The sequence below is a fragment of the Sceloporus occidentalis genome, unplaced genomic scaffold (assembly GCF_023333645.1).
Source record: "Sceloporus occidentalis isolate IW3139 unplaced genomic scaffold, rSceOcc1.0.p SCAF_282, whole genome shotgun sequence".
Classification (NCBI taxonomy): Eukaryota; Metazoa; Chordata; class Lepidosauria; order Squamata; family Phrynosomatidae; genus Sceloporus; species Sceloporus occidentalis.
The window spans coordinates 138,090-160,607 of NW_028317262.1; the positions used below are offsets into that span (position 1 = coordinate 138,090).

The 22,518-nt window shown below is 43.5% G+C and overlaps 2 protein-coding genes across 2 annotated transcripts; one reads left to right on the plus strand and one right to left on the minus strand.

The window, feature by feature from the left end:
- The first annotated feature begins 121 nt into the window (after positions 1 to 121).
- Positions 122 to 8,861, plus strand: LOC149275510 (NACHT, LRR and PYD domains-containing protein 12-like). The gene is made up of 6 exons (XM_089504627.1): positions 122 to 1,773; positions 2,878 to 3,048; positions 3,707 to 3,877; positions 4,371 to 4,541; positions 4,751 to 4,921; positions 8,786 to 8,861. Exons 1-6 carry the CDS (start codon positions 122 to 124, stop codon positions 8,859 to 8,861), a joined length of 2,412 nt encoding a protein of 803 aa, XP_089360753.1.
- A 2,746-nt stretch (positions 8,862 to 11,607) lies between these two features.
- On the minus strand, positions 11,608 to 20,182 carry LOC149275511 (NACHT, LRR and PYD domains-containing protein 12-like). Its single transcript, XM_089504628.1, has 8 exons — positions 18,552 to 20,182; positions 17,763 to 17,933; positions 16,926 to 17,096; positions 15,672 to 15,842; positions 14,612 to 14,782; positions 13,737 to 13,907; positions 12,687 to 12,857; positions 11,608 to 11,782 (listed from the first exon to the last, which is right to left on the minus strand). Exons 1-8 carry the CDS (start codon positions 20,180 to 20,182, stop codon positions 11,608 to 11,610), a joined length of 2,832 nt encoding a protein of 943 aa, XP_089360754.1.
- Between the last annotated feature and the right edge of the window lie 2,336 nt (positions 20,183 to 22,518).

Sequence of the window (22,518 nt, forward strand, 5' to 3'; positions counted from 1 at the left end):
CAGTCTTTAAATGTCCCATACTGAGGTGATCTGATATATTTTATCCTCCACAGAGTGTAGAAGAAATTTCCTGGATTTTGTAAAGAAGCAGCACCAAAGGATTCAATATAAAAATGGCCGAATGGGAGAGAACGTCAAAATGGAGACGATCTACACCAATCTGCTACTAATAAAAACGCAGCGTGACGAAGAAGAGAGAAAACAGGAAATAAGAGGTTTGGGTAGAGAACATCTAGAGATGATGGAGCAGAGATGTTCGGAGGATTATTCCCCAACCACTGTTGACAAGCTGTTTGATCCTGAGGAAGATGGGTTTACTCCGAAAACTGTGGTGTTACAGGGACCTGCGGGCATCGGAAAAACTATGACAGCCCAGAAGATCATGCTGGACTGGGCCTCGGGAAAACTGTATGAGGACCGGTTTAATTATGTGTTTTATCTGAGTTGCAGGGAGATAAACCGAATGACCGGAGAAACGAGCATTGCTGATTTTATATCCAAGATGTGTCGGCTAAAATGCTCACAGAGTGCGATGGAGTCAATTTTACGAGATCCTGAGAAAATCCTTTTCCTTATTGATGGGTTAGATGAATTGGATCAGTCACTTATGGGTCTCGGTGAGGACTGTAGCCATCCTTTTCAGGTGGTCCCCAAAGAGGTCATCTTAAGCAGTTTGATAAGAAAACAGGTTCTCGAGACGTCTTCACTGATCATTACAACAAGACCTTTCGCGCTGGAGAAGTTAAACGAGTATATTGAGTGTCCTCGTTATGTGGAAATTCTGGGATTTACGGGGCAAGAACGTGAAAACTATTTCTTCAACTTCTTTGAGAAGAAAGACGAAGCTGAGGCAGCTCTCAATGCGATAAAAGAGAATGCGGTGCTCTTTACTATGTGTGCCGTCCCTATTATATCCTGGATTGTATGCACTGTACTCAAACAGGAGATAAAAAAGACTTTTAATGTGACTCGTTATAAAACATCCACGTCTGTTTACACGCTTTACTGGAAAGGTTTGCTAAAATATCACAGCAGAACTTCCAATGTGCCCATAAAGTCCTACATGAAGATGCTGAGCGATTTGGCCAAGAAAGGAGTCTGGAGCCGTAAGATCATATTTGAGAAAGGAGATTTGGAAGAGTACGGATGTGATTTGTCAGAAGAAGAATCTCTCTTCCTGAACGAGAACGTGTTTCAGAGGGACATTGAAACTCAGACATGTTACAGCTTCATCCACCTGAGTGTACAGGAGTTCTTCGCAGCTCTCTATTATGCCCTGGATGGAGGAACTAATCCGAACCGGCATAAGAAGGAAGTCATGAGACTACTGGAGAAGTCTGAGAAAAACCTGCCTTTAAAGTCATCCGTACAATTCTTGTTTGGTCTCTGCTGGGAAAACCAAATAAATGAAATTTCAAAAAGCGTTGGGTGCAAAATGTCATCGAGACTTCAATCGATGCTGGAAGAATGGATGAAGAAAAGGATATCCACAGCCTCGGATAGTAACGAAATCCTGTACTATTTGTACGAGACTCAGGATAGGAACTTCGTGAAGAGAATGATGTCTCATTTGATCCACTTGAAGATCAACTACAGATATTTTCCTTTTTTCAGAAATGACGAAGACTATAGAGAAACCCTCATTATCAGATCTCTGCTCTACTGCTTGGTAAATAGTAGTACGCTTCACACAGTTCATTTCAGAGGCTGTAAACTGACGCTTGAGGCAGTGAGCATGTTGTCTCCGGGACTTTGCAAATGTTCAGAAATCACGTAAGTCTTTGTGCCATGACTTGATCCTGCAAGAAGGATCTCAAACCGGTGTCATATAAGATCCCTTTCCTATCATTGTTTGGGAGGTAGATGTTTAGCAGGGCCAAGAGACCCGAGCACTTAAAGAGTGTACATGTTGGGGGGGGAATTGTCTATGGCGCTCTCTCGCTGTCAAGCAACCACAGGTGTGGGACAAATATTGGAGGAGAAACGTGTAGGAGCAATAAGCTAACCAAGAATGAGGAAGATGACAGCTAATATAAAGCCAACCTTAAGGAGGCATGATTAGATACGCTAACGCACATACCGAGGAGAAGGTTGCCATTTTAACAGGGATGTCTTAGGGGTAAAAGCAAAAGGATAATATGAAAGAGAGGGATAATACGAGAAAGGACAAGTGAAGGGAGTTATATAAATAGATAAAGATCTTGCCAAGGCCTAAGGCCAGAGGAAAATGAAGGAAAGGGACCTTGGCTAGAAAGGAGAAACAATAGAAGACCTAAAGCATGTGTGATTACAGAGCAAGTGGTCCTACTGAAAGTCTACAAAGTAAAAAGAGACACATCAATGGGGTCTGATGAGATCCACCTAAAGTTCTTGAATGTCTTGGCAAAACCATTTCTTGATTTACTGGAAAATCCATTAGCAGAGTTATTTTACCAGTGGCTATAGGCCGGAGTGGTTCCAGAAGCCTAGACGGTGGCAACTGTAGCACCATTTTACAAAAAAAAGGTAGCAGGGAAGACCCAGCTAACCACAGACCAGTAAGTCTTACGTCCGTAGTTAGGAAATTAATGGAAACCCAGACACAAAAAATAATCATATTCCCGACTGCAGCAGATTCTACAAGGGTTGTTGCTTGAGCATGTGTAATAAAAATATATATGTATAATACCTATGCACCAAGTGGTTGGAGGATGCATTACATAATGTACAGATTTTAATTTACCGGTTTGAACTTGAAACTACCTGCCCCAAGACGTATGTTTTTCTGGGGCTATTACATGTGTCTACTTAATATAAGGGAGTGAAAAATGTAGGATTTTGATAAAAAATAAATAATCCACCTAAAAGTAATAGGCCGCATTGTTTCTCTCTTCGCAGGTTGGCACGCTGTAATTTGACGTCATCCTGCTGCGAGGTTTTCCGAGACGTTTTTATCAAGAACCAATCTTTACGAAAACTCGATCTGTCGGCTAATGAGCTGGATCGTTCAGGGGTACAACTTCTGTGCGAGGGTCTCCGGCACCCAGGCTGTACCGTGCGGGAGATGGGGTGAGAAGTGGACAGTTAAGCAGTGTGACTGAGGAAGGGAAATGGGGGCTGATGGCACAGCTTAGAAGCCTCATATTTTAACAGAAAATATATATTTTAATCCAATGTTAAAAAAACAATAACAAAAACCACTATACCGAATATGTATGGCCCAGGGTCCTAGACTACAAAGACATCAAACGGATTTAACACTCATATCCGGCACACTAAGGGTTACACCTGTGACCTTTTCTATACCAGGTTTCTCAATTAATGAAAACAGGGTAAAAAAAAACCCACTTTTTTTTACTAACATATAGATCAACTGAAGTGAGTCAAGGCTCCGTTACAGGTAAGAGGACTTGGGGTAAGTAGGATCCTGGTCCTGAGTACTTGCTCTCCATTACCCTTCCTTACCCCCCATCACTGGGGTTAGATAGTGAGTGTCCTACATCTTCATCTCACCTGTCCATTCTTTCACCAAAAAAATGAGTCATACCACGAAAATACCAAGCCACGGGCTTGTCCTTTGAGATATTTGGAGATTGCTCCATAATGGCGAGGTGCGCGCTCATAATGCCCCATCTACAGTTCATTTTCCCGTCTTTAGTTCTATGGCGTCTTATCGATAATGAATTCCCGTTGCGTTATCTCCTGCATTTCTCCAATCTTTCTTCAGGCTGCACGGTTTCGATCTGATCTCATCCTGTTGCGAGGACCTACGAGATGTTATCATCTCAAATCGGTCGCTGACCAAACTGGATCTAAGAGTGAATCAACTAGAGGACGCAGGAGTCAAAGTTCTGTGCGAGGGTCTCCGGCATCCATACTGTACCCTACGGGAACTGTGGTGCGAAACTGTCTATTAATCACATGATTGTTTTGGGTCAAGGCATGGAAAGGTCAACATCTGGAATAGAGCTATAGCTGTATTAAAAGCATAAAAAGCTGGGGCAATCATTTAAAAATAAAAAATTAAGATATTTATCACTTGGGGTAGAGGGGTTGAAGCATTTTATCTCGCCTGCTGGCGGCGCTGTCTCTCTCTGAGCAAAATAAATTAAGTAAAACAATGAAGAAAAGGATTTATTAATAAAAATAAAATATAAAAAATAAATATGTCATTGGGAGATGCATTTTACATCATAATAACATTTTTTTAATACATTTATTAGCGATGCAATGTTCCACAACAACCAGAGGTCTCACTAATACCAAGTTCATAGGATAGGCGTATGGCTTAACTGCCTCTAAGATGAGACCTCGTGTTAAACTGTCTAAATTTCCAAAAGCCAAGTAATAAATACGGTCTCGTTTTCTGTTGCGTGTGTCTCTCTCTGTAGGTTGCAATACTGTGATCTGACCTCATCTTGCTGCGAGGATCTGCGAGATGCCATCATCGCAAACCGATCCCTGACCAAATTGGACCTGTCGGGGAATGAGTTGCAGGACTCTGGAGCTAAACGTCTGTGCGAGGGTCTGCGGCACCCGGACTGTACCCTGCAGGAGCTGCGGTGAGGGCCGGACTATTATTCTGAGCGAAGACTAAAACTATAAGAAATATAAAACATGCACCAATAAAAACTAAAACAAAAATCTTACACTATATTATTCAGTATTTATTGGCAATATATGTAGTTGAGATACGTTTTACCTCCTATTACGTTTTTAGCGTCTCAAATTGGAAATGAGGTCTTATACTCTGTTGTGTTTCGCTCTACAGGTTGGAGCACTGTTATTTGTCATCCTCCTGCTGCGAGGATCTCCGAGACGTTATCATCACAAACCGTTCTCTGACCAAACTGGATGTGTCGGAGAATGACCTGAAGGACTGGGCGGTTAAACTTCTCCATGAGGGTCTCCAGCACCCAGACTGTACGCTGCGGGAGCTGCGGTGAGGACTTGGCTGTTAAATGCATGATAACCGTCACAGTATGTGGAGTGGTTGAGATCAGGGGCTAGAGGTATACCCCTCTATTTCCTATATGTCATCCCGGAGTCCGGGTCAGGGGTCTGTAGCTAAGGGCTGTAGGTCAGAGTAGCATGCCCTTGAATACAAACTGTTTAACCCTTAATAATACATGCTTTATGACCTGAGATGTGACTAAAGTGGCCTGTTTCTCTTGTCTCCATGCAGGTTTGAACAGGTGGATTTGATTGTATTCACCCGTGCGGATCTCCAAACAGAGCTATAACAAACCAGAAATGAGCCTAGTATCATCTGTGAAAGAAATGCTCCTTGATATGTCTCCAACTGAGGAGGTTGGCACCGTTGGCCAAGGCCAATGCTACTATGAGACGAACTCCACAGGGTTACTCCTAGTCCTTTGCAACTAATCGGAAAGCAAACTTTGGCGATGATGATGATGATGACTTCCTCGAGACTGCACCCCAAATGTACAAAGGTCTAACACCAAAGCACCATTCCGTTACGTTCATTTACCTTCCACTACTGAGATGACATGTGGCCTTATCTGACCTTCTTCCCAAGACCAATTACCTTCATGAATGTGCCATAATTCCATACCAGATTTTCATGATAACTTATTATTTATTATTTATATAGCGCCAACAATTTACCCAGCACTTCATACAATACATACATTTAAGGGGTCTGACAAGACGAGAATTGACAGACAAACCGATAAATTAGGAAGAGAGGCTTAGCTCGCTAGCTTACAATCTTGAGGGAACGGGGTGAGGACAGATGTAAGGCATAGAGAAAGGATGAAAGGTAGCGTGGGGGGTATCAGTGACATGGATGTTATGGTGCGGTTTTGAGATGTTGGGAGGGAGGGAGAATGCTGAAGGTTCGGTTCCAGAGATATGGGGCAGCTTGAGTGAAATCTTATAGACGGGAAAAGGAAGAGGTGATAAATGAGAAGGAGAGCCTCCACGGGAAGAACGTAAGGATCAAGTAGGAGAGTATTTGGGAGGGGGCAGTATTATGGTGGAGCAGTGTTATGGAGTTCCTTATATGTTTGTACCAGGATTTTAAATGTAATTAGGGATCCAGTGGAGGGTTTCACAGAGTAGGGATGCAGAAGAAGAGCGGCATGCGAAGAAGATAAGCCTAGCAGCAGCATTTAGGACAGACTGTAGAGGACAGAGTCAAGATGGTGGAGTGCCAACCAGAAGAGTGTTGCAGTAGTCAACATGAGACTCAACCATTGTTTTTGTGGATTATTGGGGGAGATCAACGTCTTTGAGTTGTCCACCTTAAAGTTCTAATTGAGGTGTAACGATTTAAACCAACCCCCATACACCCTCAATGCTCCGTCTTTCTGTTGCGTCCGGTTTGAACACCGAGCATATGGGATTAAAAGGCTGTGTGTTTTTGCAATAAAGTGTTTTCCCCTCAGCATTGGTTGTGTCTGATGATCGGGGACGGAGTGCAGTAATAGCTCACCCCTTTTCAGGACAGAGGTATCCCTCTCCCTCTCTGCTGCGCCAGTTTTCGGTTCAGACTAAAATCGCAGGGCTTTGGGAAACAAAAATTCTTTGTCACTCACCATGATTCGGCCTGTTAGGGGTATTAATGAGATAAAATAGGCAAAATCAATATTCTATCACATGCACCAAATACTGACGCTATTAATTATTGTAGGAGCACATCCACAATATTAATATAAAGAGATACCCTATATTTTATCTGTGTCATAATATAACACAGAAAATATATCTTCAAATCAATCAAAATGAATCAAATCAAAAACATTGTATTATGGATTAGTTATCAAATATGAATCATTATATTATGAGTCTAATACATAGAAAATGCAACAGGCGAAAAAGCACATGGCATCGACATTTCAGCTTCATCAATTATCACCTTATATAAACGGCATTTATCAAACCAATTAATTTCCAATCCACTCAGCAACCAAAATAAAACCAAAAATATTACTAATCAGGGCGGTAACAAAAAGATCACGATCTCTCTATATTAGTCTGTATCAGTGTTACTAATACATCAATAAACAATTAATAATGTCTAAAGGAGTATTCGTGAAATATCTAATAGATGCAAATAATGTCAAACTTCAGTTACAGGTAAAAATGGGCACCGTTGTATTTCCTTCATTTACCTCTAAGAGACGCTCCGGTCTAAGAAATAACTTTAAGGCCATGACATATACATCTGGAATTTGTCCTTGATCTCTAGAAGTTACCCCCTAGGTAAACCAATTTACCCCCAATTTACATTCCTAGAGATAAGCAGCTTCTACCCCTTACATTTTCTCATAGAAGATCCATTAATTAGGAAATATTTGCTGAAACAGCTATATTCATAAAAGCTTCTTTGTTCTCAATATAGAAAAAAAGTCATTTATATGATTAAGGAAAACAAAATGGCTCTGACTCCATTTTGTGTTCATGTAATATACACAAATATAAAATACTTGTTTTCCAGTCTGAAATATCTGACAGGTCTCTCATGCTATTTCTCACACATTCTGGCGTCCCGGTGAGCCTCTGGGCACGCCCGCTGCCCGGTTCCGCCATTTTGTGGAAGTTCACCAAGCGGCCATGATAACGAAGACAGGTTCACTGAGAAAGAGAAGGGTTTCTGCGTCTCTCTTTCTCCACTAATCTATTTGCATTATTATGGTCTCTTTGTGAACTTCTGCAAAAAGGGGATGTGCCACCGTTCCACCAATCGGGGGAGAGGGTATGCCCGGAAGCTCCGCCATTCATTGGTCATGAGGCCATGTCTACGGAGCAGCAGACAAAGATTGGGAGACAGGGAGAGGAAAACAGTCGGCCGAAGGTAGGAAGACATTGAGGGAGAGAATGAAAAAAACAACAACAAATTGTGATGTCTTTGCTTGGTTTTCGTTTGTTTTGTTCGAGGTCCCTCATTGTTTTCGGAGATTTGCATGAATTTAAGAAAATTTGCAAGTTTTGTCAAAATTGCATTTTGGACAATTCTAAATGCACAAGTCTAACATATATATATAAAGATTTAGCATCTTCCTGAAGTAGAAGGTGATTCATTGGCACTGACCTCCAATTTTGCTTTGAATTAAGTGAAAACATAAAAGATGGTTTCGCAACTGGCAGATAATCTATGGATCTTGTGGGTCTTTAAAAAGTATGGGAGGGGAGCGACATTTCATCCTTATCTTGTGCCGTCACTGGGTCGGCCCGCTGACATCAAGTTTTCAAGTTAAAGAAAACCTGCGTGCAACTTGTATGTTCCTAGCACAGCGATGCTTATATATAGGGCTGGAACAACTAATCGATATAATCGATAATAATCGATAATGAAAATCATTGTCAACGATTTTCATTATCGATTGGTCAAATCGATTTTTATCAATTATAAAAAGGGGTTTTTTTCAGAGCAAATGCTCTGAAAAACTCCTCTCCTTATAATAATCCGATCTCAAACAGAGATCGGATTATAACACCGGAATCCAGATCCCCCGCAATGCTGCAGGGGACCTGGATTCCCCTCACTGTTGGCCGGTCTCTCGCTTCCGTCTCTCCTTCACTTACGCTGAGGCTTCTATGAAGCTGCAGTTGATCGCCTCCTAAACGCTTTTAAAACGGGCGTCCGCCCGAAGCATTACAGTAAGGCCGTTTAGCTTAGAAAGTGATCGTTGATCACTTTCTAAGCTTATTTAATTTTTTGACGGTTCAGGACCGTCAAAGGTCATTTAGTGACCTTTATGCCATGACGGTCCAGAACCGGCAAAGGTCGCGAAGGGGTTAATGTCCATATTTCCCTCTAAGGACTCTTTCTACGTTGCAGACTACGCCTGTGTTCGTCAGTGTCACAGGCAGGGCTATCGGCCGTGACGTGGGAGTACGGGTGTAACAAGGGTTAAACGCCAACCAGACTTCCGCTGCGTTTGGTCACTTTCCCCCGCAGGGCACCAAGCAACCACCACCAACCCCAACCAGTCACCCCAAAACTCCCAGCGTAAAACACGCTGCCACCACCAAGAACTTTAAAACCGGGCGTCTTAGGTTACCCAAAAACAATCAGACTGCGATAACTGCACAATCCCCAAACTGATATCTATATAGTTAACCGCTTAGTAACGTGACGTATCTATATGTATACAAAAGGCTATCTCCAGGCTGAATTCGGTTAGAGAACAAAGACAGAACTGATTAAAAATGTTTAATCCAAGTATAAAATGGGTCACAGTGCTGTTACACAAAAATGCATATAAAAAGAGACATAGACTTAGATAGTACAAAAACAGTGTAAAATAAAAGGGATAAAACAGAGTATCATACCATACTTCCTCGGAGCCTTGATGTTGTCTCTGTGATGGTAAAAACAGGCTCTCTCTCTATTACCAATTGCCCACCTTTTCATCCCCCCCAAGACCGCCCTTTTCCTGTTACCTGAGCAAGAGGATGGGAGTAGGGGGTTCAGAACTATGACCTTCTGAAGGCGGGGTTATATCTTCTCAACTTTGGTCTGGGATCACAAAATATGTAATATGACGCTGGCTGAGCTTGGCATAATTATGACACCAGGATCATCGTAATTCTCTGGTCCTAGTGATCATTTTCATACCAAACTCCACACCTGTATCAGTTGGCACCGGGACAGTTCGCATAACACGTGTTATGGTCATGCCTGCATGGCGTGTTTGGTCTCCCTGAAACCAGCACATCACAGGCATAAGGATGCAATGTACGATGGGGCCCAAAAGTTATGCACTCATCATATTTTGGACATTATGCATTTAATATTTTTTCCCTGTGTACCTTGATACCCTGTCTCCACACCCCAGGGAGATGTAGCCAGGATGTCTTCCACAGGCATACCTTCCTGTCCCAGGTGACAATAACCTTAGCCTCAATCAAATCCCTTAACCCATTCAGTGCCAAGCCCCAGTTACTCTAATGCCGTGGCATGACAGTCAGGCCAGTGTAATCTGATCTCGCTATGATTACAGAGACGCGTTCAATATTATACCGATCTGCTGTGTCGTCCTGCTCTAAAAAACAATAGCTCTAAGCGCTCAATAAATTTCCAAAATTCTTTTCCAAGGTTTCCCAGTATTTCCAATGAAAGCGTTGCAGCAGTTTTCAATTCAACTTGGAAGATCATGTAAAGAATCCTGCAGAGAGACGAGAGAAGAACAACATTACGCAACCTAGTTTATTAAATTTCTAGCCTGAGATCCTAATCAGAAAGACCGCCGAAGAGGAAGACTCCTTCAACGATACCCCAAAGTAACCCAACATCGAAGAATGAGCCAATGGCAGCATAAACCGCTCAAAGATTTGGGGTGTATTAACTGGTTTCATGGAAAACAAAGACATTTCTGGCTGTAACATACCGTAATTTGCAAAAAGGCTTCTAACCATCAATTAGCCTTTTAAACTTAAACTTGGATCAGCGAACACAACATGCCATTGGAACACAGGAGTGATGGGAGTGATAAAGGGCCATTGGAACACAGGAGTGATGGGAGTGATAAAGGGCCATTGGAACACAGGAGTGATTGGTGTGATAAAGGGCCATTGGAACACAGGAGTGATGGGAGTGATAAAGGGCCATTGGAACACAGGAGTGATGGGAGTGATAAAGGGCCGTTGGAACACAGGAGTGATTGGTGTGATAAAGGCCCATTGGAACCCAGGAGTGATTGGTGTGATAAAGGGTCATTGGAACACAGGAGTGATGGGAGTGATAAAGGGCCATTGGAACACAGGAGTGATTGGTGTGATAAAGGGCCATTGGAACACAGGAGTGATGGGAGTGATAAAGGGCCATTGGAACACAGGAGTGATGGGAGTGATAAAGGGCCATTGGAACACAGGAGTGATGGGAGTGATAAAGGGCCATTGGAACACAGGAGTGATGGGAGTGATAAAGGGCCATTGGAACACAGGAGTGATGGGAGTGATAAAGGGCCATTGGAACACAGGAGTGATGGGAGTGATAAAGGGCCATTGGAACACAGGAGTGATAAAGGGCCATTGGAACACAGGAGTGATGGGAGTGATAAAGGGCCATTGGAACACAGGAGTGACGGGAGTGATAAAGGGCCATTGGAACACAGGAGTGATGGGAGTGATGGGAGCCTCTATATACCTATGAAGATATTCCATTGAAAACAGCCATTTCCAGCTACAATATTCATTTACAGCATTAACCCCGTCTGCTCTGGATTTTAATGGACAAAGTGCGTTTTTCATTCAAAAACAAGGAGATATCTAATCAACCCCAAATTTTTGAAAAAAAAGAAAATATAGAAAAAAAATAGAAACACAAAATACATCTTTCATATACATACAATATTTTAATTGGAAAATTATTTTAATGACATTTTTGTAGTCTTTATTACGTTACATCCTGGATCCTGTTACAGTGAAGGTTCCGTTTTCTTGCTTTTCCGTGCACCTATCACTTGCTATTCTTACCCAGGTACCATGACATGACTCTGGCTATTTATTATACATTATTATTTTGACAACTGATATCGTCACATTTAGTTTTTTCTGATACTATAATGATGTAGAGGTACTGTAATTTATCTATAGCTCATTCTTTTATCCTTCACGTCCTGAGGTCAGGGCAGTAGTATTTGATTAATAGTGTTATTCTCACCTCAGCTTCCACAGGATCCAGTCTGGGTGCCGGAGAGCTTCACACAGTCGTTTTATTTCGGAGTCCTGCAGTTTATTTCCTGACAGATCCAGTTTGGTGAGAGATCGGTTTGTGTTGATAGCATCTAGCAGATCCTCGCAGCAGGATGAGGTCAGATCACAGCCATGCAACCTGCAGAAAAAGCAGAGACATAAAACACATATCGTGACCTCGTTGATTAATTTTAATTGAAAAATGTATACAGTAATCAGAGGGATGTATTTGAAAAGGAAATTGCCTCCAGAGACACGCCAAACCTATCCCATAAAAAGGCCAGTCCGACTTGGATCGGCTCACTTTCAGGAGCAGGAACGCAGTGAGGTAATGTGGCCAAAGTTCAGCAGCTCGTACAGCGTGTTAACAGAAGAAGGACCCGGGAGGGTAGGAAGGTGAGGGGATGGAGGAAGAGATTGAGATGATGAGGGAGTTATGTATGTTACTATCTACGTGTTAGCATGAGAGTATGAGTGGGAGCGTACATATGTGTACATGTCAGCAAGAGCGTATATATGTGTGTGTTGGATGAGTGTGTGTTGGATCATTGTGTATGTGTTAGCATGAGTGTGTAATTGTGTGTTAGAATACTCAAAAATTGTTACGTGTTAGAGTGTGCAAATATGCGTCCCATATTTGGATTCAAGGGGGCAATAGGGGCACTTTATGTGGCATTACCTGCCCCTTGGACAAGAAGGTGCCAGCCCTCCCCTGCTAAAGTGAGAGTTGTCTCGCCTAAATGGACAGCAATATGGAGGCGCTTGCAGTGACGTCCAGAAGCCGTGAGAGACAGAGTGAACAAGAATGTAAGAGAGTGAATGAGAGTGTGAGTGAATGTGGACCAGGAATGTCAGAACAAAATTCTGAGATTTTTTCTTAGTTTTCGTCCATTTCGTGGGGGATTTCCGGGCTTTGTACAAATTGCAGAATCCGGTAAATTTGCAATTCATATGAAGTCTAATAACTATAGCTCTGTCCTAGATTTTAACCCCTCCAGTTTGGTTTGAGATGATAAGTCTGTAACTAATAGTCCGGCCCTCACCCCAGGTCCTGCAGGGTGCAGTATGGGTGCCGGAGACCCTTACACAGAAGTTTTACTCCCGAGTCACGCAGGTCATTCCCTGACAGATCCAGTTTGGTGAGAGATCGGTTTGTGATAATAGCATCTCGCAGAACCTCGCAGCAGGATGAGGTCAGACCACAGTTATGCAACCTGCAGAGAGATGAGAGACAAAACACATATCGTGACCCCATTCATTCATTTTAATTGAAAAATGTATACAGTAATCAGAGGGATGTATTCGAAAAGGAAATTGCCTCCAGAGCCACTCCAAACCTATCCCATAAAAAGGCCAGTCCAACTTAGATCGGCTGACTTTCAGGAGCAGGAACGCAGTGAGGTAATGTGGCGAAAGTGCAGCAGCTCGTACAGCGTGTTAACAGAAGAAGCATGTCTATGTTTTAGTGTGTGTGTGTATGTGTCTGCATAACTGCATGTGTTGGTGCGATCATTAGCATAAGTGTGTGTAAATGTGGGTTTTAGCATCATTGCGTATGTGTGTTAGCATGAGTGTGTAATTGTGTGTTAGAATATAAGTGTGTGCAGCATCATTATGTGTCAATACTCATTGTTATGTATTAGAGTGAGTGTGCAAATATGCCTCAAAGAACATATGTTAGTTACAACTGGATTCAAGGGGGCAATAGGGGCACTATATGGGGCATTACCTGCTCCCTGGACCAGAAGGTGCCAGCCCTCCCCTGCTAAAGGGAGAGTTGTCTCACGTAAATGGACAGCAATATGGAGGCGCTTGCAGTGACGTCCAGAAGCCGTGAGAGACAGAGTGAACAAGAATGTAAGAGAGTGAATGAGAGTGTGAGTGAATGTGGACCAGGAATGTCAGAGCAAAATTCTGAGATTTTTTCTTAGTTTTCGTCCATTTCGTGGGGGATTTCCGGCCTCTGTACAAATTGCAGAATCCGGTAAATTTGCAATTCATATGAAGTCTAATAACTATAGCTCTGTCCTAGATTTTAACCCCTCCAGTTTGGTTTGACATGATAAGTCTGTAACTAATAGTCCGGCCCTCACCCCAGGTCCTGCAGGGTGCAGTATGGGCGCCGGAGTCCCTCACACAGAAGTTTTACTCCTGAGTCCTGAAGGTTATTCTTCGACAGATCCAGTTTGGTGAGAGATCGGTTTGTGATAATAAAACCTTGCAGATCCTTGCAGCAGGATGAGGTCAGACCACAGCCCCACAACCTGCAGAGAGATGAGAAAAACACAGCTGATAATGGGACCCCATTCATTACTTGGCATCCCCCCCCAAAAAAAAACTGTGAGTGCTGACAAGAGAAATCCATCTCAGAGGAACATATGCTACCAAGAATAATTTGAATTATGTATTATGCGTAAAGCAGATAATGTATGGTTTTCCATTCCTGTCTGGACCTTGTTAGCACTCATGCCTATCCGCTCCACCAACCCCCCCTCCTTAGTAGGAACTTCCCCCTCCCCTCCACTTCCTGTATAATCCTCTGGATTCCAGTTCCCACATACTGCCTTTTTTTGCTGGGCCTTGCTGTTTCATGGGCGGCCCCACTGACACCGGTTGGCATTTCTGCTGATGGTGGGCGTTCCTGCTGATGTCAGGGGCAGACTCATTAACCTCAGTGGGCGTTCCCATTGATGTCAGTGGGAACTCCCACCAATGTCAGTGTGCATTCCTGCTGACGTCGTGGGACTCAACCCCATTTAAGAGGGAAATATGCGTGAAGTGGGGCCTGTCAGGACCCCACTGCTGTGACTCGGAATATTCAGGTGCCTAACTGGAGAAATATCGCTTCTCTCAGAGTTCCCCTGGGCAAAAAAACAATATGTTTCCAGAAATGTTTATTAGTGCCCCCCCCCCCCCCCCGAGATGAGTAGCGATAGCCCTCCTCAGCTGCTAAACAAGACAATCTCACCGCAGCTCCTGGAGGGTGTAGTCTTGGCGAGGGAGACCCTCACACAGAAGTTTTACTCCCGAGTCACGCAGGTCATTCCCTGACAGATCCAGTTTGGTGAGAGATCGGTTTGTGATAATAACATCTCGCAGAACCTCGCAGCAGGATGGGGTCAGACCACAGTTATGCAACCTGCAGAGAGATGAGAGACAAAACACATATCGTGACCCCATTCATTCATTTTAATTGAAAAATGTATACAGTAATCAGAGGGATGTATTCGAAAAGGAAATTGCCTCCAGAGCCACGCCAAACCTATCCCATAAAAAGGCCAGTCCGACTTGGATCGGCTGACTTTCAGGAGCAGGAACGCAGTGAGGTAATGTGGCGAAAGTGCAGCAGCTCGTACAGCGTGTTAACAGAAGAAGCATGTCTATGTTTTAGTGTGTGTGTGTATGTGTCTGCATAACTGCATGTGTTGGTGCGATCATTAGCATAAGTGTGTGTAAATGTGGGTTTTAGCATCATTGCGTATGTGTGTTAGCATGAGTGTGTAATTGTGTGTTAGAATATAAGTGTGTGCAGCATGATTAGGGGTCAATACTCATTAATTGTTATGTATTAGAGTGAGTGTGCAAATATGCCTCCAAGAGCATATGTTAGTTACAACTGGATTCAAGGGGGCAATAGGGGCACTATATGGGGCATTACCTGCTCCCTGGACCAGAAGGTGCCAGCCCTCCCCTGCTAAAGGGAGAGTTGTCTCACGTAAATGGACAGCAATATGGAGGCGCTTGCAGTGACGTCCAGAAGCCGTGAGAGACAGAGTGAACAAGAATGTAAGAGAGTGAGTGAGTGTGAGTGAATGTGGACCAGGAATGTCAGAGCAAAATTCCGAACTCTTTTCTTCATTTTTGTCCATTTTGGGGAATTTCAGGGCTTTGTACAAATCGCAGAATTTACCTAAATTCGGTAAATTTGCAATTCGTATGAAGTCTAATAACTATAGCTCTGTCCTAGATTTTAACCCCTCCAGTTTGGTTTGAGATGTAAGTATGTAAACTAATAGTCCGGTTCTCACCGCAGGTCCCGCAGGGTGCAGTATGGGTGCAGGAGACCCTCACACAGAAGTTTTACTCCTGAGTCCCGCAGTTTATTCCCCGACAGATCCAGGTTGGTGAGAGATCGGTTTGTGTTGATAGCATCTCGCAGATCCTCGCAGCAGGATGAGGTCAGATCACAGTCACACAACCTACAGAGATGACAGAAACAGCTGATAACAGTCCAGATTCATTACTTGGCATTTCCCCCAAAAAATTGTGAGTGCTGACAAGGAAAATCCATCTTGGAGGAACATATGCTACCAAGGATAATTTGAATTATGTGTAAAGCAGATAATGTATGTTTTTTTTATACTTTTTTATTATAAACTGTATTATTCCATTGCTGTTTGGAGCTTGTTAGCACTCATGCCTGTCTTAGTAGGAACTTCCCCCTCCCCTCCACTTCCTGTATAATCCTCTCGACTCCAGTCCCCACATACTGCCTTTTTTTGCTGGGCCTTGCTGTTTCGTGGGCGGTCCCACTGACACCTGTTGGCGTTCCTGCTGACGCCATGGGCGGTCTCATTAACCTCAGTGGGCGTTACCGCAGATATCAGGCCAGACCATCAGATTTAAAGTTAAATTCAGATTTTGGTTTGAAGTCCTGACATGGTCACACTTGTCATTATATTCTAAAAACTCATGCATATCCACCCGCCGGTTATAATTCATTATTATTTTTATTTACATTTATTATCTTTATTATCTGTGTTTGGTTTGCACTCTTATTCGTGGCAATGTTTTGCTTTTTGTATATATTTCTTTTTAACCTCATGGCCTCTAATTGGGTTGTTATTTTTTTGGTTTCCAGTGGGGGGGGATGACACGAGAGCAAGGTTTTGGATGTAATTTTTCCCCCGGCTGCACTCGTTGGTAACCAATTACTCTCGAGTGAGGTCTTTTTACACATTTAACTTTTTATTCTAACATCGTAACTCTACGAGGTAGGGCAGCTGACGGTTTCTGCTCACAGGTAAAGTAGACGTGTCTCTCGTAACAAATCCCCCATAAACACCCTCCCATCCTCCTTCCATAAATCATACTCATGAAACACTCACATGATCCTTGAACATGTGGGGGAATTTTGGGGCTTTGTACAAGTTGCAGAATTTACCTAAATTCGGTAAATTTGCAATTTGTACGAAGTCTAATAACTATAGCTCTCTCCTAGATTTTAACCCCTCCAGTTTGGTTTGAGATGATAAGTCTGTAACTAATAGTCCGGCCCTCACCGTAGCTCCCGCAGGGTGCAGTCTGGGTGCCGGAGTCCCTCACACAGAAGTTTTACTCCTGAGTCCCGCAGTTTATTCCCTGACAGATCCAGTTTGGTGAGAGATCGGTTTGTGATAATAACATCTCGCAGAACCTCGCAGCAGGATGAGGTCAGACCACAGCCACACAACCTGCAGAGAGATGACAGAAACAGCTGTTAACGAGACCCCATACATTACAAGACAAATTCATCTCAGAGGAACATATGCTACCAAGAATAATTTGAATTATGTATTATGCGTAAAGCAGATAACGTATGTTTTTTTTATACTTTTTTATTATTAACTGTATTATTCTATTGCTGTTTGGAGCTTGTTAGCACTCATGCCTGTCCGCTCCACCCCCACCCCCCTCTTAGTAGGAACTTCTTCCTCCCCTCCACTTCCTGTATAATGCTCTGGATTCCAGTTCCCACATACTGCCTTTTTTTGCTGGGCCTTGCTGTTTCATGGGCATTCATGGGCATGGCGTTCCTGCTGATGTCAGGGGCAGTCTCATTAACCTCAGTGGGCGTTCCCACTGATGTCAGTGGGAACTCCCACCAATGTCAGTGTGCATTCCTGCTGATGTCGTGGGACTCAACCCCATTTAAGAGGGAAATATGCGTGAAGTGGGGCCTGTCAGGACCCCAATGCTGTGATTTGGAAGATTTTGGTGCCTAACTGGAGAAATATCGCTTTTCCCGGAGTTCCCCTGGGCAAAAAACCAAGGAGTTCCCAGATATGTTTATTAGTGGCTCCCCCCACCTGGCTTGAGTAGCGATAGCCCTCCTCAGCTGCTAAACAAGACAATCTCACCCCAGCTCCTGGAGGGTGTAGCCTTGGCGAGGGAGACCCTCACACAGAAGTTTTACTTCCGAGTCACGCAGGTCATTCCCTGACAGAACCAGTTTGGTGAGAGATCGGTTTGTGATAATAACATCTCGCAGGTCCTCGCAGCAGGATGGGGTCAGACCACAGCCACGCAACCTGCAGAGAGATAACAGAAACACAGCTGATAACGGGACCCGATTCATTACTTGGCATTTCCCCCCCCCCAATAATAGTGAGTGCTGACAAGAGAAATCCATCTCGGAAGAACATATGCTACCAAGAATAATTTAAATTATGTAAGCAGATAACGTATGTTTTTTTAATACTTTTTTATTATTAACTGTATTATTCCATTGCTGTTTGGCACCCCCCCTCTTAGTAGGAACTCCCCCCCCTCCCCTCCCTGTATAATCCTCTCGACTCCAGTTCCCACATACTGCCTTTTTTTGCTGGGCCTTGCTGTTTCATGGGCGGTCCCACTGACACCTGTTGGCGTTCCCACTGATGGTGGCTGATGTCAGGGGCAGTCTCATTAACCTCAGTGGGCGTTCCCACTGATATCAATGGGAACTCCCAACGATATCAGTGGAAACTCCCACCGTCAGTGCGCATTCCTGCTGATGTCTTGGGACTCAACCCCATTTAGGAGAGAAATATGCAGGGAGCGGGGCGTGTCAGGAACCCACTGCTGTAACTAGACGTATCTCTCATAACAAATCCCCCATAAACACCCTCCCATCCTCCATCCATAAATCATACTCATGAAACACTCACGTGATCCCTGAACACTTGCAAAGTCCTGGAGACAGCATATTGATTTCCTTACAGGTTAGTTTAGCGTGATCGAAATCAACTGGGCAAACCCTTTCACAAGTGTCCAAGCAGTAGGCCAGAGCTTGGAGCGTTAGGGTTTTATAGTTTTCATCACAACTGAAATAAGGAAAATATCTAGAACTGATCTTCAAGTTAACGAAATGAGACATCATTCTCTTCACAAAGTCCGTATCCTGAGTCTCGTACAAATAGTACAGGATTTCTTTACTATCTGAGGCTGTGGATATCCTTTTCTTCATCCATTCTTCCAGAATAGGTTTCAGTCCCGATGACATTTTGCACCCAACGCTTTTTGCGATTTCATTTATTTGGTTTTCCCAGCAGAGGCCAAACAAGAATTGTACAGTTAATTTTAAGTGCGATTGTCTCTCAGACTCCTCCAGCAGTCTCCTGACTTCCTTCTTATGCCGGTTCGGATTAGTTCCTCCATCCAGGGCATAATAGAGAGCTGCGAAGAACTCCTGTACACTCAGGTGGATGAAGCTGTAACATGTCTGCTTTCCAATGTCGCTCTCAAACACGTTCTCGTTCAGGAAGAGAGATTCTTCTTCTGACAAATCACATCCGTACTCTTCCAGATCTCCTTTCTCAAATATGATCTTACGGCTCCAGACTCCATTCTTGGCCAAATCACACAGCTTCTTCATGTAGGACTTTATGGGCACATTGGGAGTTCTGCTGTGATATTTTAACAAACCTTTCCAGTAAAGCGTGTAAACAGAAGTGGATGTTTTATAACGAGTCACATTAAGAGTCTTTTTTATGTCCTGTTTGAGTACAGTGCATACAATCCAGGATATAATAGGGACGGCACACATAGTAAAGAGCACCGCATTCTCTTTTATCGCATTGAGAGCTGCTTCAGCTTTGTCTTTCTTCTCAAAGAAGTTGAAGACATATTTTTCACGTTCTTGCCCCGTAAATCCCATAATTTCTACATAACGAGGACGTACGATATACTCGTTTAACTTCTCCAGTGCGAAAGGTCTTGTTGTAATGATCAGTGAAGACGTCTCGAGAACCTGTTTTCTTAACAAGCTGCTTAAGATGACCTCTTTGGGGACCACCTGAAAAGGATCGCTACAGTCCTCACCGAGACCCATAAATGACTGATCCAATTCATCTAACCCATCAATAAGGAAAAGGATTTTCTCAGGATCTCGTAAAATTGACTCCATCGCACTCTGTGAGCATTTTAGCCGACACATCTTGGATATAAAATCAGCAATGCTCATTTCTCCGGTCATTCGGTTTATCTCCCTGCAACTCAGATAAAACACATAATTAAACCGGTCCTCATACAGTTTTCCCGAGGCCCAGTCCAGCATGATCTTCTGGGCTGTCATAGTTTTTCCGATCCCCGCAGGTCCCTGTAACACCACAGTTTTCGGAGTAAACCCATCTTCCTCAGGATCAAACAGCTTGTCAACAGTGGTTGGGGAATAATCCTCCGAACATCTCTGCTCCATCATCTCTAGATGTTCTCCACCCAAACCTCTTATTTCCTGTTCTCTCTCTTCTTTGTCACGCTGCGTTTTTATTAGTAGCAGATTGGTGTAGATCATCTCCATGTTAACGTTCTCTCCCATCCGGCCATTTTTATGTTGAATCCTTTGAAATGTAGTCTGTACGGAAGCCATGTATTCTTTTTTGTAGTCTGTAAAGGAAAAGATATAACAGGTTATATATGAGCATACCTATGAACTTTTATGCATTGGCTACCTGGAGCTCCACTTGCGGGATGCAGCCAGGACTACCTGCTGACGTCAAGGGGCAATCCCGCAGCCAGTCCCACCAACATATATTTATAATTGACATACCGTTAATTTGTTTGGAGGTTTTTGTCCCAAATCCACCTGAAATGTAAAGTACAGCCAGTCAGAGGAGCGTGAAAAAACAATAGACTTGTGCATACGGATTTGTACGAACTTGTTTTTTTTTTAATGAAAATTGACATTACATTACATTCGTACAAATGTCCGGAAACGAGGGCAACCCTGACGAAACTAACGAAAATAAATTGCAAAACCTGCAGAAGTTCCATTAAATGTGTTCATTAGTTTGCCTGCTATAGATGAGTCATCTCTCTCTCTCTCACACATTTTCTGGTTAAGGTTCAAAGTGGGTACGCGTGTTAAGCATTCAAGTCCAATAAATCTAACTGCTTAATAAGTATTAGCAAAATACAAACTCCACAGGAAACAATCTAGGACAGGGTGCATGAGGTTACATGGAGAACATGGAAGCAAAAATAACCATTGAAATATCAGCGATCTCTATACTGGAAAAAAATCTTTTCTCAGACCACACTGAAATTAAACTTTTAATAATATCTTTAGAAATCTCAACCAAAACACCAACTTATACTAGCCAGGTGTAACAGGGATTCTGTGGACTAGAGCCCTGCACGGGACTGTTTATTAAAACCCTCTCCCGCTGATTTTGTGTCCATTCCCACCCACCACATTTGTGGTCAATCCCGCCACATTTGTGGTCAATCCCGCCCACGCCCTTACAAGATTTCTCTCGCAGTCCCTCAAAGCTGCCTTCGCGTTGCTCCCTCACAGCGTCTCTTCTCTTGTTCCGCCCAGGAACACAGCGGAGTCATGGCAAGTGACGTAAAATCACATGATTGGGTTCCTGGGCGGAACAAGAGGAGAGACACTGTGAGGGAGCGGCGCGAAGGCAGCCTTGCGGGACTGCGCGGGATTACCGTGACCCACAGGTACAGTGCCTGACCAAGCGCAACCCCAGCAAGGTCCCCCACGCTGTTTTGGCGGATCCTGGGAGACCCGCATCCCAATGCAGTCCTCTACTGTGGACTTCAAGTTACTTGTACTGGGAGAGAGAGACTTGTCTGTTCTACAAAATGTAAGGGATGCCCATCTCCCACTGTCGTAAGTTACTGTAGTAAACTTTAGTTCTCCGAACTCACATGTTTTTCGTTCCTCCTGCAGTTCTTCTGCAATTCCAATAAAGCCAATAGCACATAAGACTCGATACATCACATCCAGGGCATTCTCCTCTCCATAATAATTTACAAGAAGCCTTGAGGTGTCGTGAGGTTCTCCTCCTTCCAGGTGTCTATATCCTATGGGATCGCGATTGTTATAGCTAAAATCTGATAGTTTACTCAGAAATGTCTTGAAGTCTTTTGCTCCCAGTTTATCCATATATTTATTCAGAATGTCCTGAGTAGTTTTACCATAGCGCAAGGATGAGCCTGGGAAAGACATAGTGGTGGTGAATGCAATGATTGAGTTTTTTTTTAATCTTTGCGACACACACATGATTAACCGCTTTATAAGGAAGGCTTCATACTTCAGGATCACTTTTTTTTTACTTGTTAGGGAGAACGCCTAATGCATTTACAAGGACTACAACCTGCATGTTCACTATGATATGTAAATAGCTCTTATATAATAAAATCCCTACCTTGCAAAGCTCTATACAGCGATAATCTAACTGGATTACTCACGTTAGTTAAGACTCACCTTGTAAAAAGGAAACCATCATAAAGACCTGCAAAAAACAAAACACATGGCACATTCATGGTAAATACATTTTTCAAACCAACCAGGAAAAAAGGTACAATATACGGTATTTGCTCGACTATAAGACAAGCTTTTCAGAGCAAATGCTATAAAAAATACCCTTGTCTTATATTCGAGGTCGCAGCGTTGCAGGGGACCAGCGATGGATGCACACAATCCCCGCTGCTGCCGGCACTCCCGCCAGGGCTGTAACAGAGCACCGGCGTCACATAGATGCCCCGGCGGAACTAACGTGCAGCAGAGGTTGTCTACGCGCATCGGGCAGACTCCCACCAGCTGCACCCACTAGACACCAGGGAGTCTAAAGCACCGGGTGCAGGGGTGCAACAACTAATCGATAAAAATAATCGGCC

Coding starts and splice junctions, on each gene's coding strand:
- LOC149275511 (XM_089504628.1), bottom strand. CDS start 20,182: ATGGAGATGATCTACACCAATCTGCTACTAATAAAAACGCAGCGTGAC. Junction 17,934..18,551: donor TGCAAGTGTTCAGGGATCAC/GTGAGTGTTTCA, acceptor ATCTCTCTGCAG/GTTGCGTGGCTGTGGTCTGA. Junction 14,783..15,671: donor TGCACCCTGCGGGACCTGCG/GTGAGAACCGGA, acceptor ATCTCTCTGCAG/GTTGCATAACTGTGGTCTGA.
- LOC149275510 (XM_089504627.1), top strand. CDS start 122: ATGGGAGAGAACGTCAAAATGGAGACGATCTACACCAATCTGCTACTA. Junction 1,774..2,877: donor TGCAAATGTTCAGAAATCAC/GTAAGTCTTTGT, acceptor CTCTCTTCGCAG/GTTGGCACGCTGTAATTTGA. Junction 4,542..4,750: donor TGTACCCTGCAGGAGCTGCG/GTGAGGGCCGGA, acceptor TTCGCTCTACAG/GTTGGAGCACTGTTATTTGT.